This window comes from Vanellus vanellus (assembly GCF_965231255.1).
Source record: "Vanellus vanellus genome assembly, chromosome: 5".
NCBI lineage: Eukaryota > Metazoa > Chordata > Aves > Charadriiformes > Charadriidae > Vanellus > Vanellus vanellus.
Genome location: NC_138910.1, coordinates 28,779,092 through 28,795,132, shown reverse-complemented (window position 1 = coordinate 28,795,132; position 16,041 = coordinate 28,779,092). Strand labels below are relative to the sequence as shown.

Sequence of the window (16,041 nt, the reverse complement as noted above, 5' to 3'; positions counted from 1 at the left end):
CTTATTTAGCTAGGGTCCATGAAGAAGCATTCCACTGGATAAGAGAGGCACTCTTATCCAGTTCTGGCTGCTGTTGGAAAGGGGCTCGATTAGCCAGAGGTCTGGTCTTCGACTAGCTGGCACCCAACAGTTCATACACATACCACTGCAAGGTTTTATTGCTTCCTTTGTAAAGGTGTGGCCAGAGATCCAAAAGCAAATGTAAAAAAACATATAAAGATTAAATCTACTTTAATATGACTACTAGTTGAGTTAGAAAAAGTACCCAAGAGAGGTATATGGTTAAGAACGTGGAAGGTAACAAAATCTGGATAAAAAATTCCTTGGCTGAGTCACTGTGGCGCCAGCGTGATTCACCCTAAGACCCTTGCTCAGAAACTCACTGCCGGCAATTTTAGCCCCTTGCTTCGCTTGCTCTTAGTTTCTCTTAGACACGGTTATCCAGGCTTCCTCCTTTGGTGAGGTTACCAGCTCGTATTTGGTCTCCATGACTTGTCCTTTCACTGGGTGGAGATACAGTTTCCTCACCAGGACACTCAGCAGAACTGTAGCCACCATATAGGCAAACCTGAGGGAAGAGGCAGGAGAAAAGAATAAAAATCTTTCTGTGATGTAAATCTGCCAACGGACAACTGCCAACTTGGACAGATTGTCTCTGCAGTAACAGGAAGAGACTGAAAGCACCTTCTCTCTTGTCTGCCACTGAGACACACAAAGACCTCCTTCCCTACACTCACCTCAACTCCGGGCACTCCTGACTTCCTGAAAAACCCAGCAAGGAGAGGTTTTTCATGGCTGATTCCTCATTGAATCTCTCTGGGTCAAACCTATGAAAGACAAAATACACTGAGGCTTTCTGTGCAGGCATAGGGTCCTTTCAGTGGCCAGAGTCTCACTAATTCACTCTCTCTAAATCATGCTGGGTAATTCCACACAGACATATAAAAGCAATCGTGCATCCACCCCATCTATGTTCCCAGCTGGTCAGCTGTGTCCCAGCTTGGTCAAAATGCTGATAAACTGAGTTAGTGTGACACAGGGCTGGAACTAATATGCGTTACCTCTCAGCAGTGGGTATTTAGCTTGAGTACACAGCTGAGCTGAATCTGCTACCTGCCCTACATTCACCTCCAGGGCATGCACAATCTGATTTGTCTCCCTCTCTCTCTCCCTATGTGCCTTCCTCTCTCACTTCCAAAAATACTTCTCTTTTCTCCTTGCCCCTCACCCTTTTCTTCAAGCAGCTGGTGTGTGTATGTCTATGTATATGTGCTGGGGGAGGGAAGCTGGTGACTCATTCAAGTGAGAAAAGTGGTTTCCAGCATTAGGGTGGTGGAGGCTGTGAGAAAACTATTATGCAGGACTGGCATGAGTTAAAACAAGATTCCCATAATCAACTAACCAGAGGGAGACTAATAAAATATCATTCAATTTAAATATTTTTTTTAAAAAAAAAAACAACAGGAAATTTGATGGATGGACGGCAGTTCTCTTTCACTTTCTGCTAAATATTTCTGCTTACACTTCAAGCCTTTGGCTCCCTGCCTAAACATCCAAGCTCTGCTTCTACCAAGGTGAAAAGGCATGTGGGTGCTGATCCTCAGTAAAAGAAGCATCAAACTTACGTTCCCCCTGAACCGAAGTGGCAAATCACAGATGTTGTAACAGGAAAGAAAATGCAGCTACCTAGCAAAAAAACAGGGAGGCCAAACAGCCATGCACAGTGTTTTTGTCCAGTAGCTAGGTGAAAGGATCACAAAGAGCTGATCTCCTATCTCCGTCACAGAAATACACATCCACCTCAGGCTACACCTCAGTCTCCTTCTCCTCAGAATAAACACACTGTGTCCATAGCAATCCTCACTGTCCCTCCCACGAGGCCTCAGCAAATCCTTCCTAAACACAGTGCGTGTCCTATCCTAGTGGGCAATCCCTGCCAAGAGGCTTGTAGATCAGTGCATCAGTGCCTGACCCTTTTGTAAGTGCTACACTTGCAGGAGAGGGCAAGTGCTGTTCTAAAAGCTCTATTCTTTCTCCTAAATCTCAACTGCCTGTTCTTTCTGTCTAGAATAACTGACCCACATTTTTTTCCAAGCCCAAGTGAAGTAAGTCAGATACATGTTAATATTTGCCACCTGGAGGCCACAGAAAGCTACAGCAATTTTTTTCTTTAACCTCCAAAATACTGGCCTAAATCCAGTTTTATTTTCACAGATAAAAGTAATGAGGTAGCATTTTCCTTCACCCTGAAAAAACAGAACTTCAGACTGACATTCCCTCCCTTGCATCATTGTTTCATGATGGCAAGCAGTGATTCCAAAGCCATTCAAATAACTGTTTCTCTCTCACAGAAAACCTTAAAAATAATTTACCAGCATTTCTCAGGGAAGCTCTGTGTGTGTGTGCACACCTGTGTGTGTGTGCACAAAAAAAAAATTGTTACTAAACTCTAACACATACACACATGCAGACTGGAGCATGGAAGGATCATGACTCTAATCGCCCCAAAATACCACCCATGAAGACAAACAAACCAAGACCTTCATAAATGATTTTCTTACAGACTCTCTTTCATCTCCAAAATCTGCTTAAGGCAGGCCCTGCAGCCAAGCAGGCTAAATAAGATCTAAAGAATATTAATTAAAAAAGGAAAGAAATTAGTTGCAATAAAAGTCTTGATTCTACGTACTTGTATGGTGACGGCCATGATGAACTATCCTGCAGCATCACACCAAGAGCATAAAGCACAAGTGTCTGCAAAGAAAATTAGGAGATGTATGTCAGAGCAGAAGGAAACGCACAATTAAAGACACCTCTGGACAGACCTGCTGGATGATGATTATTCTATAGACTACTCATATTTATTAAGTGGATTAAAAAGATAATATGCTATATTCATCTACAGATTTCCATAATCCATGCCCAGATTTTAGAATTTTAACTTCTAAGGCCCATGCTGCAACTGTTGGTGGTTAGAGAGGGTCTGATCCCGTTCCTCTTCTCTTGCTGGCATGTATGTATGGACTACTTTATTCTCTGCAATGGAAGGTACCACTCTGTGTGGGAAATATGGGTAGTATGACCAGGCCTGAAATCATGCTCTTTTATGCACAACTGAGCCCATAAGCCCCTTCAAAAGTTGATTCATCCCCAGAACCAGAAGCAAACCTGCTCAGCAAGAGAACATGAATTCTCAGACCCTCTCCCACAGAGGAACTGCAGGGCAAACATTGAGCTACACTCTACTTTTAGATGACAGAGCAGCTGCTCAGGTTCAACAGTGTGAGAAGAAACAGTCTTCCTGCCTCACCCCTCCATGGGAAGAGGAGGAAACACCAAATTTCCCCCCAGGAAAGGAGAGTGGCCTCATGCTCCCAGTACTGCCCTACCTCTTTGGGGATAGTGTGTTGGTCGACTCTGCCCTCCAGCTCCTGCAGCTGTGCAGCAATGGGAGTAAGCTTTGCTGTTCGCACTGTCTCACACAGGACTTGCCGGCAGTATCTGCAACCAGTAAGACTTGGTTAGTTTAACCTTCCCAGAGAAAAACTTGTCCACGTCCTTGTGGCAGCAAGGAGAGCTGAGTCACCTGCTGCATTTAGGGTCACAGTCTGCTCCTGGAGCTGTTTCAAGCCACACTGAGGCACTTCATATTTTTCTGGCAAGGAGTCCCAGCATCTTTGCAAGAAGCATTAAATCTTATTATCAGCTTTTAGGGAAGGTTATCGAAATCTCTCTTCACCACACTTTTTTCAGATTTTAAAACAAACTAACTCTGCTAAAAAGCATAAACACACCAGCCCTTTTTCTGAACCTCTCACCCATACAAGAGGCAGCAAGAAACCCACATGCTCACTACTCCCTTACTGAAGCTCTAACACTAGTCCAAATACAAAATGGACCGAGTTGCACCAACAGACACACGAAAAATAAAGGCACGCTATTGACCAATCATCATCGTAGTTCTGTGGCCCTTCGAAAAAAAGATTATTCCATGCTTTCTCTCTACATATGTCTAACATGAATACGACCATTAAAATGACTAATTACCTCTACTTTTGGAAAACTAGGACAGAAACCAAGCAAGACAGTAAGCAAACAAATTATGGCCTGGCAGCCAGGGCATTGATTCTGTGCTCTCCTCTACTGATGAACCTAAAGGGTTTCCTATAGACACCCTGAAGAGAGCAGCACGATCCCCATGTCTGGAGCAGACTCTCTCTGTGCTGCAAGTCATCCTGTGGTTTGATCACTTCCAGAAAAAAGAAGGGAGTAGCTTTTGGATGCCTTCTCCTAGCCCAGAATGGGCTGGGCATCAGGCTCTAGCACATGAAGCCCCCGTGCCCACCATATGAGATAACCTTCTTCTGTAGTTCCTTCCATGGGACCCACCTGAGCTGCTCCATTTTCTCATGAGTAATTGGTCCCTTCCCTAGAACATGGTCCATCTCCTTGTAGAGATTCTGCTGAACATCTTCTGAGGTTGTTAGGAAATAGACTGCCCAGGTACACACTGGAGAAGAAATCAAGATAAGACTGGACCCAGAAAATTCAATCTTTTACAAACTGCATTCAATTTTCTTACTTCCTGTATTTGCAACATTACTTTTTGACTCAAAAAAGGGTGACCTCTGTTCACAGCAGGCTGTACTGATTCCGTATTCAGTAGCAGGAGTATAGGCTGAACTCCTGTGTAACAAGAGACCCGCAAGCTAAAATTCTATTTCCAATGCCATGAGGAGCTTAGGGAGCTGTGCAGGAGACTGAGCCATTCAGCCTCACAACTCTGGGAAAGGGATTACACAGCCCAGCAAACCCTGGGGAACCAGGGTTATTAGACCAACCATACAAATGAAATCATCAGAAAATTCCCTTATTTAGGGGGTTTCCCCAGCACATCTCAGGTGAGCGCTTCAGACAGCCAATGTCTGGGGCTCCTGACAGGGAGCAACAAGAACAATACAGCTCTCTGCAGCAGGTTGGCCAGCACTTGTCTCCTGTACATCTATTTTGTGAGGTACTTAAGAGATATCTTCAATAGCAGAGTGAAAAAGAAATCTTGCATAAGAAATAAGCATGCAGGATGCAGTTTCCCTAAAGCTACAAAGAAATGTTTCTACCACTTTAAACAATCTATTCGTGAGAACTATCTGGAATCCCTGAGCAGGCAAGCCCCTTAAAATGACAGTCTTCCTGGAGTACTTGGAGAGGATATTCTCTAGGGAGAGTATTATTATAGTTGCCGAATTTAATTTCCACGTTCTTTAACACTCAGATGCACCTGGGAGGTTTTCTTTGGAGTTCCAACCCCATTGGCTGAGATACAGGGCCTGCTATTCATCCCCCTATCATAAGAGATTTTACACATCTCCAGTTTGTATTTTTACTTGGCTTTTTTTCATAATCTTTACACAAATCTCAAAGTAGCTCCTTTGAAAGTCTTCCATACACAGAACACACCTATCTTCCAGAAATTCAAAGCAGCCAGTCAGATTCCAGCACTTTGTTCTAATTTCTTTCCCATGTGCCAGAACTCATTTTACAACATGATCCTTGTGGCTTACATCTTTTGGTGCTTTTTCATCAAATTTAGAATCAGTTGGCTGGGGTTAACGTGCAAGCGGAAAGGAATCGGAAGAAATTCTAAGGTTCACCAAAAGACTGGGAAGGTTGTCAAACACAGCTTAGTTTCGACTCACTAACTGTGAGGCTGTGTCGAGAGTCCGCTGTAAAATTAGCTTCTTCTATACATCTGTAGCTCAGGAGAAACAGAATGATGAATATATTTTTTTATTAGCCTAGAATAAGTCTTATGTCATCACACACAGTTTTAGACAGCTGAGTGTAAGGATGGAAAGTTACCTACAATCTGTACTTACAGTTAGCAGTGATAATGCATCCTGCCAAGGAGAAAATCATTGTATCTTCCATAATCTAGGAAATAAAATCTACTTCAGAGAATGAAGTTCATAAGACTGTAAAGATAAAAAAGAAGTGGCACATTCTCCATTCAAGTGCATAAAATCCCTTTAGTTCAGAGAGCAGGAAATACATCTAGAAGACATGGACTGAACTCTCTACAGAACTTCCACTGGAATGGCACGAGACATACTTAATACTAACATACTTCTGGTTTATAAAAATAGCAACGAAGCAGTGCCAAGGAAAGCTACCAAAGTCTAATGCAATTAAACATTGCAGGAATGGAAAAAGAACGAGAAACCCTGCTTTAGTAAGGAATCTGACCTAAGATGCAAAAACTTAATCAAAATTAATCAAAGGCTACAATGTAATGAGCTTGTAATAGCAAAAGTTCATTACTGTGTAATGACATAACAGCTGCACAGACCTGCTGGTCATTCAGGTTCCCCTGCAGCAAGCTGTCTATAAAGACGTGCCTGTTGAATGATCTGCCTCGGCGCTCCTTTGTAACTTTCCTTAAGGTGGATTCCATCTCCATCAGAGCTTTGGAAGCAAAAAGAAATGTTTATTTTAAAACCTGGTCATTCTGAGTGCTGCAGAGAAGCAAACCCATCTCTCCAAGCAGATTTTCAGACCAGCTGTCCCTGCTGGGCTCACTTACAGAAGCAGCCTCTGTTACATGTTACTGTCAATTTGGAAGGTGGTATCTCCTATTTAGTTGAAAATGTAAGAACCAAACAAGACAGGTTGCATATAAAAAGCCACCCTTACAGGTATCACCAAGACATGTACTCTACGAGCTGAAATCATGTAAGGCGAAGTCAAGTAACAGTTAGCATTGAAACATCAGAGAACATGTTTAATCAGCCCCCATAAAAAACATTTGAGCCAGATAACACCAGTTGCATGGCCTGTAGAATTATAATGACTGAAGTGTTAAAGCACCTCCAGCCACTGATAGTGTCCCTTTTGCTTGGTGTTCTATAAGCGCAGTGCAAGAGGATGACTCTGTGCTAAAGAGTCTGCATAGACAGAGAGAGGCAGGTGGGGAAAACATGGGAGGATTTTGGCACAAAGAGTCTGCACATCTGAAGATATTTGGGTGCCTAACTCCTGGTGGCTGTTGTGGGAACTGGGGGCAGCTAGGAACCTAGATGCCATTGGCTGTCTGATTTCAATGACCTACTCAAGACTATCCAGGAAACACAGAGCAGAAGTTGGATCTGAATCATGATTTACCAAGGCCCAATTCAGCCCCTCCATCTTAGAACTACCCTTCCTCCCTCCTCTCCACATAGGAAGGCCAGCAACACTCACTATCCAGACAGAGGTTGTGAAATTACGCCCTAATGCATCATCCTACTACAACTCGGGAACAGTCCTGAACAAATGCCCATGGGAGAAGCCCATTTTAATGGGGCAATAGTTCTCCTCAGGTTCTGAAACCCACAGAACCAGCAACATAAAGAAGAAAATACTGGGTTTGGAGGATTTACAAGCAAATCCTTAGTTCTAGACACAAGCTACTTTTGTTTAACATCTATCAATCAACACTGAAGGCTTTAACTATTAACAACAAAAAAGACAGGACAACCAAAAAATAACATAACTTATTGTGAAATACATGAGAAGTAAAAGCACTGCCATAACAGACCTGTAAATCATGTTACATTGTAATAGCACATCAGAGGCTGCCACATAGAAGGTACCTATCAAAGCAGCACCTCTGTACTTGTGTCTTCTAGCCTGTGAGTGACTGGCAATGCATTCACCAAATGATGCACCATAAGAATGACCATACAGGCCAAACCAAGTGGCACCATCTGCCTCCACCTAGCACAGTTGCCTGCCTCAAAGAGAGGTCAAAAGTGGACACTAGGGAACAGAACAGGAAGGGAGCAAGCACAAGATACTTCCCAGGATCCTCTATCAGCCTCCAGATTGGACAGACCCTAGAACTAGACCTGGAACTAGGGTTCTAGTCCTACAAATTTCTTGTGCAATGGCAGGCTTGCCACTCTACTCCAAAACAATGATCTTATGCAAGAGTAACGAGGACACATCTGGTAGCTTATGGCGTGATGATCAACTCTGCAGAAAAGCCAAGTCAGCTAGGCAAATTAAGTGCTTCCATATGCTAGCTAACTCTAAGTATTAATCAGAGTGGGAGGAAGACTGTGATTTTGGGAGAAACCTACCATCTTCATAGAGCTTCTTCCTAGTCATGTTTTTGTCAAGGGACCCATCCAAGAAACCCTTCCCAATCTCCGACCAGATCTGAAAGAAGTACAGAGAGAAGAGCACCATCACTCACCACAGGCTGAGACTGTTGGGACTCTTCAATTCTTCCCTATTCAGGAAAATTAAAACACCAAATAAAATGAAGACTTCCTGTGAATACAGAACTGGTCTCCTCTTTAGGACACCATGTTCCATTCCAGATATTACATCTATGATAACTGAATTGAAATGAAACAACTGTAATTACAACTGTAGCGGAAAAGACATGGGAATCTTGAATGGGAGATGGAACTGTTTCTTTCCCACCCTGTCAACAGTAGATTTAAAATCCTCAGATGTGAACACAGCTTGGGACCTCCTCAGATTTTCCTTTCTCCGCAATGTCACCGAGCCTTCAGAAGATCTTTGAAAAGGAGAAGTTCCACTGGCATTCCCAGTAGAGTTTAACTGACTTAGATACCAAACACCTCTCAAATGCCATTGGATCTGGGTTTCTGATCCCCACAGACCCTTTAGAAACACCTTAGATTAATGGCAACAGGATCAGCAGTAGGATCTTTCTGATAGTTTCAGCGTGGGACAATTGAGGCAGAGCCCTCAAGCTCTTAAGCTTAATGTTAGCTTAATGTTAAAGTCTCAGTAGTAGCTTGTACTAAAGTGTACACAGACACAAGCTGTGTGCTGTTGGCATGGAAAAATATAATAGGAAATTTCCTGGCTCTTTGTGACACTTACTGCATCATGGTGCCTGCGGAATCGAATGACTTCCCGGTCGTCTTCAAAGCTGCTACCCATAGCTGTCTGTGTGACAGACTTCATGGCAAAGCCCAGCATGTGCTGGCAGAGTGGCACATGTTGTGCCTCAGGGAGGGAGAGCCATTTCGCTAGTAACTCTTCTGACAGCTTGAGAGGAAAGGAACCATTAGTTGGCAGTAATAGCAGCAGCCTATTTATCAAACATACCCTGGAGACATTCCCACCCAGTTCCTAAGTCAGACCACACCTTTATGGCTATGGCATGAAGCTACACTCTTTCCAGGGTTTCTTTCCATTGTTACTTAAACAGTAACATTTTAGCCTCAAATATTCTGCCTCTTCCCAAGGTTTTCCCCCAACATGGCAGCCCTGTCCTCCCCTCTTGTTCCCTCTGTCACAAAATAAACCTTAAAACCTTTAATACTAGTAGCTCCAGACTGGGAAAACAGATCATATTCTGTCTGCTGTACTGAGTCAACAGAACAATTTCTCACCTATTTGTGGTCCCAATAGCTGATTCCTTGCTCCTCCCTCCTGTCCTGGCAAATAAATCTAGAATCCAGATGCTCCAGTACCTTTAACTGCATCTGGTATCTTGGCATAAAAAGTCACCAAGCTCAGCCCTTCCCCCCAACCCACTGGAGCTAAGAGAAACCAAATATTCACACCATGCTTCAACAGGCAGAGGCTGTTCGCTGTCTCAGATGCCTACAGTTCCAGCACTAGTTTGAATGCAGCTCCTTTATCCTAGTGATCATTCTCACTAAGCTTTCCCCTGTGAGCCACACAGTGCTTCTGTGCTGTACGAAGGCAGTTACGCACCTTCTGGATGAGAGCAAAGTTACTTTGCAAGGACTTGGTGACACCATTTTCATACAGCTTTCTCCTCATGTGGCTCTCTCCTGTATCCCCATTCAGGCTGGACTGGTACCTCAAGAGGGATTTCAGCATTGTCTCAAAGGGATCCACTGAAAGCAAATAAAGGAAACACCAGTCAAAAGTCAGGCTAGTCACACCACACAGGGATGATGAAAACAGCAATCTCTAATCAGGCGCTGCTACTTCTGGGCAGTGAGCAAGGCATGGCTCCTTCCCCCAGAAACAGTCTCTTTGGGGTGTCAAGCTTCTCTCACTCAGTGTGGGCTGGGACCTCATAAGGTCTCGTCTCTGTTCCAGAGTACCAGCCTGTGATCAGCTCCCCCTGTAAAGGCTGCCTGCTGGCTCTACCAATTAACTCTTTAGTAATAACGCCTTGGAAGCTTGTTCCCAGCTTGCCAGTTCCCAGCTGGTTGTGCCACTGACTTGATGAGAACAGTGAGCTCCTTCCCCTTCTCCTCCAGCTTGATCTGCAGCCCCTCTAGCACATTCCCCCTTGACATCTGGTGCACCCTCCTGCCCTGACCATGGCTATGCACTCAAGACATAGGAGCTCATGAGATACTTAGCCAGAGGTTGCTCTCTGCACTCCTTACCTTGCTTTCCAGCCCCAGCAAACCTCATTTGACACCCTACTGCTCCTGTGTGATTTCTCTTGCAGGCACCGAGTTCCCTGCTGATGAGCTCTTCCCAAACTAACACCTACCTCTCTCAGTCAGGACTGCCTCCAGCAGAGCAGCTCTTACAGAAAACAGTACCCCACTAAGCTGCAGAACGCTTTCTAGTTCTAATCACCTTACTTTCCATCTTCCTTCTGCACAGACATTTGCAACAGTGTACAACCTAGACAAAAACACATATCCTCCATTTTCCATATCCATGGCTTACTTCAGTTAGATTTTTAACTCTGAATTTCAGCACCAGGGGCTTCTACTTAATAAATTTGCTAAAGTATATTAGGTACCAATGCAAAACTGTGCAATAAAAGATGGCATATGCTTTTCCATTTCTGTAAGCTTTTCTGTGGGTCTCACAGAACTGGCAGAATCTTTAAGGAACTATTTAGAAGCAGCAGTCAGGGGTTTTTCAAGAGGGATATTTTCACTGTTAATCGCAGTCTGTTATTTGTCCCAGATGGAGTGAAACCTCTGAGGCATCAGAAAACATCAAGGCTGGCCTAGACACCTAAGACTCTTGCCAACTGTGGATGTATCTAGGATTCCCAGCAGAGATCAGGGCCCTGTTACGCCACTGGACAAACATACAAGAAGAGGCAATTCCCACCTGCAGAGGACTTACTAACTAATGACACAAAAGCAGCTAATGAGGCCAGAGGCATGAATATGGTAAACTTTTCTAACTGCTTTTCCCTCACATCATTTCCCTTCCAATGTTTTTAAGCTCGGCATCTCACCCTCTTTCCCACTTTGAATGACAAGTAGTATATGCATGTGTCTTTTGGCACAGCAGATGGTACCTGCGGCTCTCCACGTGGAGTAGGCTGTTATGTGACTCTAGCTGCTGCTGCCAATTCCTCCTCCGAGGTACTTTGCCATGGAGTGGCTGCTGCTATTCATGCCACGATTCCCTGCTGACTGGCCCTGGCAGAGCTAGGCACAGTACTGGGGTAGCCAGAAAGACACATGGCTGGTGGTAAAGCCCACACAGCAAATCTGGCAAGCAGAGCCATTTGGAAAGGCCAGAAGATGCTTAGCACCATCATCTGCAGAAACTGCAAAGTTCTCCTGGTGCATATGAATGAAAACTCCTGGATGAGCCACAGGGTCCATTTTTTTCTCCCCTGTCTCTAGTGCAACCAGGCAGTCCTGTGCCACTGATACACTCACTGTTGTGATCTCAGGAATGCAGAGCCCAGGCTGCCCTTTGCTGAAGGCTGGCCCTGCCTCACCATATTTGGGAAACAGCTATTTCTCCGCAGCTACAGGAGGCTAGTGACTCCACAAGGTACAAACCGCCTTGTGGAGACAGAGCTCTGTCTTGCCAGCACTTCCACGGATTTCTTCCTTTGTTCTTGTCTTGAAAATGTCTCTAGAGTTACATTTTCAGTCCTCTTAGTGAAGCATACACAAATTTTGACTGTTCCTTCCACTTTCAAGGAAATTTTCTCCCTCATTCCAAGAACCTCAGAATGCTCTCCTGGACACTACTGCAAGTAAACGTGGAGAAAATCTCTAACTCTGGATAGTCGAGACAGATGCCAAGTAGAACTGAACATCAGAGATGGAAAGGACCTCTGAAGCTGCATAGTACAAATGCAAAGAAAACAGCAGTGAAGCTGTCATGCTGAAACAGGACAGGATCCATAGCTCCATCTTGAGCATTCAATGTGCTTCAGGTTCATTCTACCAACCCAAAAGGCACCATCAACTCATGGGAGTTTTCCAAGTGGGTCTCTGAACCCACTGCTCCTGGCAATCCTGAACTAGTCCACCCTCTTCACATCCACACCCTTCGCAGGCCTGGACTGCTTCCCCAGAGCCTCTCATGGGAATCACCAGTATCAGCAGCAAAGTTTTACTTCCTTTGAATTCTCCTTGCAAATTAATCTCAACCAAGCTTTAAGAGGCCATGAAAACATACCAACTTCAAATACTGCTTTATGCATGAGGAAAAGCAGTCTCCTGGCGTTGAGAGCCTGTCAATAACTATGGATGCAATTAGTCCAACTCCAAGGCTCTCATGAGACACGCACTATGAGCACCTCTCCCTCTCTTCCTCTGTCCAAGAAGTTTGGCCGTATCTGTGACACACTCATGAGATCAACCTTTCTACACTACTTGGAGCCAAACCCTGCACCTCAAACTTGGAAACTGACAAGCAGGCATCTATGAAGAGCAGCTCTGGCCTCAGGTACCACAGCAGGCTGAGGAGGAGTCACATGGCAAGAGTTTTCAGGTGGGACCAAAGTCAGGAATTGGATATAACCCAGTCCACAGTGGGCTGTTTCCTGCCCCACAGCACTGTGGGCACAGAAAAGACACAGGCAAGGCCGGGTCTCCAGCAAAACTGCGAGCTGCCCAGAGCCAGTTGGTACCTGAGAGCTACCACAACACTTAATCCCACACACCAGGAAATGGTAAAGGAACTGTTTTGCTGCAGCCACTCAGCTACTATGTGTTATTTATACCTCAAAGCTCCAGGAAAAACAATCAATAAGATTCCTCACCTCTAATAAAATTAGAGCACTTCTAACAAGTATTAGTGCTAAAAGGAAAGCACCACTACAACTACCATCGCTGTCTTTTCAGGTCTGAGCTCAGTACAGATCATGAGAACCCTCCTTAAGCCTGTTGCTGCTGCCTGTACGAGGATTCCCCCATAAGCTCTTCCTTCTGCTGGGCTGAAGACACTTTCCCGGGCTTCTCCTGCACAACAGGCTCCCCGTTCCTCTGAGAGCACTGGCAGCCTTTCTTTACGCTTGCTTTATTCAAAATCATGCCTGAGGTCAGAGGTGTACATAGGATGCCAGGTCTGGCTCACGTTCATCGTGTGCAATAGCCTAGATGCTTTCCTCTCTCCACAGAAAATACATGACTCAATGCACCCTTTTCTTTTTTTCTATGGCCATGTCATCCTGCAGGCAATTAATACAGCCTGCTCTCGCTCCTCCCCTTCCTGTTTCTGCTACCCCACCCTCAGGGGTACCCATATCCTTGCTCCAACACTCTGCTTCACTGTGTTGACAAGGGGTCGCAGCGTGACGCCATCAGGGCAGGCTGCTAACGTACGTGGGAGTACCGCACCTCCCCAGCCCAGCATCTCTCTTTCCCAAAACAATCCAGCCTCACTCCCTCTTTCACTTACCATATCCCATTACCTCCAGCTTCTGTGGTGACCCAAGCAGTGTTCAAGCAAATGCTGAACTGAAACCCTGACAGAAGCACAGTTCTATCACTTTCCTTGTCTAGAAGTGTATTATCAAAGTATGGCATGCATTTCCTATTTAACTCCATGCTTAAAAAATACATTTAGCCTGTGGCATAGCAGGACACCAGACTAGGCTGTGACTGCCTGGGTCACGTTTCCTGCCCTGAAGTCCACACACTGTATTTGTTTTTCTCCAGTATTTGGGTACTCCAAAATTCAGTACATTTCTGAGAACTTGCCTGCTCAGGGTCCTGTCACCACTTCCCTGAGCTTTGAGAAAGTAACTGTCTGCTCAATTTCCCCCAAACACACTTGAGTGCATTCAGATCTTTCAGGGTGGGTTTCCACCTTCTGGAGTGCCATTGCTATCGACTGTGTCTTGCTGATCTTTGTTAACTCCCACTCCTTTCCCAGATCATCACCAATATTTTTTGAGTCTGTCATGCAACTGTACAAGAAGCTTACCCATCATGACCCCAGCATGAAGTGATAATGAGATATCTGCCTGTGCCTAAAGATACCCTATAGTATCAGGTCAGAGGCGTAAAACCAGCACCTCATTCAACCATAAAAGATAAAAACTGGAAAAACAAGAGGTTAAACCTAAACATCAACTGAGTTAACTTATTGTCTGTGATCACCTTAGAAAGCAAAACACCCACCTAAGAGACTTACACCATAAATCAAAATATTCTCCCAGGGCTAAGAGGGTCAACTCAGCTACCAGCATCACTGACTGCTTCCAAGTCTGGAAGGTCACTAGAGATTTTCAGCACAAAATTCTACATGCCAAAGAAAAACAAAAGTTAAATAACTTCTTTAAATAATACTTTAAAACCTCCACACCGAACCACACACAGGAGCTATTACAAACTAGTACAGTTCTTTCCAGACTTAATTTAGCATATTTCCCCCTCCTAAATTATATTTCAAGCTGCTTTTAAAATCAGTATCAAGTTGTTACAGGATCTTCGACTTACTGTTTCAAATGACTAACAAGCATGATGCTTTCCATAAACATTTGCCTGTAGAGACATGGTAAAAGACACAAGCATACTAATTTCTTGATGGTCACTGGACAGCAGCAACTCTTGGTCACTGATATTCAAGTCCAATACGCAGGACAAAAGAGATACCTGAACCACCATATCAGCTGCAAACTAATTCTCATTTTCTTTCTACTTAGAATGAAACTCCAGTTTCCTTTGACATAGGGTGCCCAGCAAGGCCAGAAGGAACATACGGACTCAAAGACAAAGCAAAGGACACTCACATAATCGGTTGGGGTTAATATGCTGTTTCAGGAGATTGATTGAGCCAAAGCTGACAACAAGACGCCTTCCAAACCAGAAAGAGACCAGTGGGCCATATTTCTCATGAAGGTTCACCAGGAACTCATGCAGACTGTTGCTGGCAATGATATCTGGCAGGTTGCCATCCCTGAGGAACACAATGAGGATATTTGGTCATGAACAGCATCCACTGGCAAGGCTGAACTTGACTGGTGTGAAGATGGAAACCACTTACTTTTCATCAGTTGGAGCCAGCCCAGGGATACCTGATGCTTGCCTAGATGCCTGGAGAGTAAAAAGAAATGCATCAACCTCCGTGAGCTTAGGTTTTATACAAGTCCCACTGCTTTCCAACAGGAGAGCTGGATTTTCCACATCAACACCGCTGCACTATTTACAAACGTTAAACAAAGGCTGGATAAGCCCCATCTTCAGGCCTCAAACCTGCTAAGGCTTATGAAGCCAATCAACCGTGTGTGCCTGGTCCCACTAGCCAAACCAGGACTGTTCGCCTGGTTACATGAAAGATCTCCACATAAAGACTTAATGGATCAGGTTTGCAATATCGACCTTACACGCAGATTTTTGCCCCGGCGATCTGCACACATGCAAAACTGCAAGGTGCGCAGATGAAGCCCTCCTTCCTCAGAGGGGTCCCACCGGGGCACCTAAAACCTGCGGGGTGTGTGCCACAGCGGGCGGGCGGGGCCGCCCTCCGGGCGACAGCCACCTCCCCGGCAGGACCCGGGCCCCGGGGGCTCCCGCCTGGGGACACCCCGCCCAAGCCCAGGGATCGCGGGAAGGGGCCGGGGCCGCCCGGGGCGCGGTGGCGGCTCGGCACCGCGGCCGCTCGCTCCCTTCCCGCCTGCTCCGGGGCCCAGCACGGGCCGTGCCGTGCCGTGCGCCCACCCCTGCCCCCGCCGGCATTACCGGATAGAGGTAGAGCACAGCGCCCACCAGGATGAGGAGGAAAGTGACGGCAAAGATGGCGAAGTCCAGCATGGCCGGGCCGGGCCGGGGCAGCGGGAGCGGCGGCTGGGCCCCACCCCGCGGGCCGCCGGCGGGGCAG

The 16,041-nt window shown here is 45.5% G+C and overlaps 1 protein-coding gene across 1 annotated transcript; it reads right to left on the bottom strand.

Annotated features, from left to right (window-relative positions):
- Window positions 1-214: 214 nt before the first annotated feature.
- CYP20A1 (cytochrome P450 family 20 subfamily A member 1) lies at window positions 215-16,008 on the bottom strand. Its single transcript, XM_082484610.1, has 13 exons — window positions 15,903-16,008; window positions 15,208-15,257; window positions 14,954-15,120; window positions 9,739-9,884; window positions 8,896-9,063; window positions 8,118-8,196; window positions 6,347-6,462; window positions 5,877-5,931; window positions 4,390-4,510; window positions 3,390-3,501; window positions 2,690-2,754; window positions 738-827; window positions 215-568 (listed from the first exon to the last, which is right to left on the bottom strand). Exons 1-13 carry the CDS (start codon window positions 15,972-15,974, stop codon window positions 418-420), a joined length of 1,392 nt encoding a protein of 463 aa, XP_082340736.1. The 5' UTR covers window positions 15,975-16,008; the 3' UTR covers window positions 215-417.
- Between the last annotated feature and the right edge of the window lie 33 nt (window positions 16,009-16,041).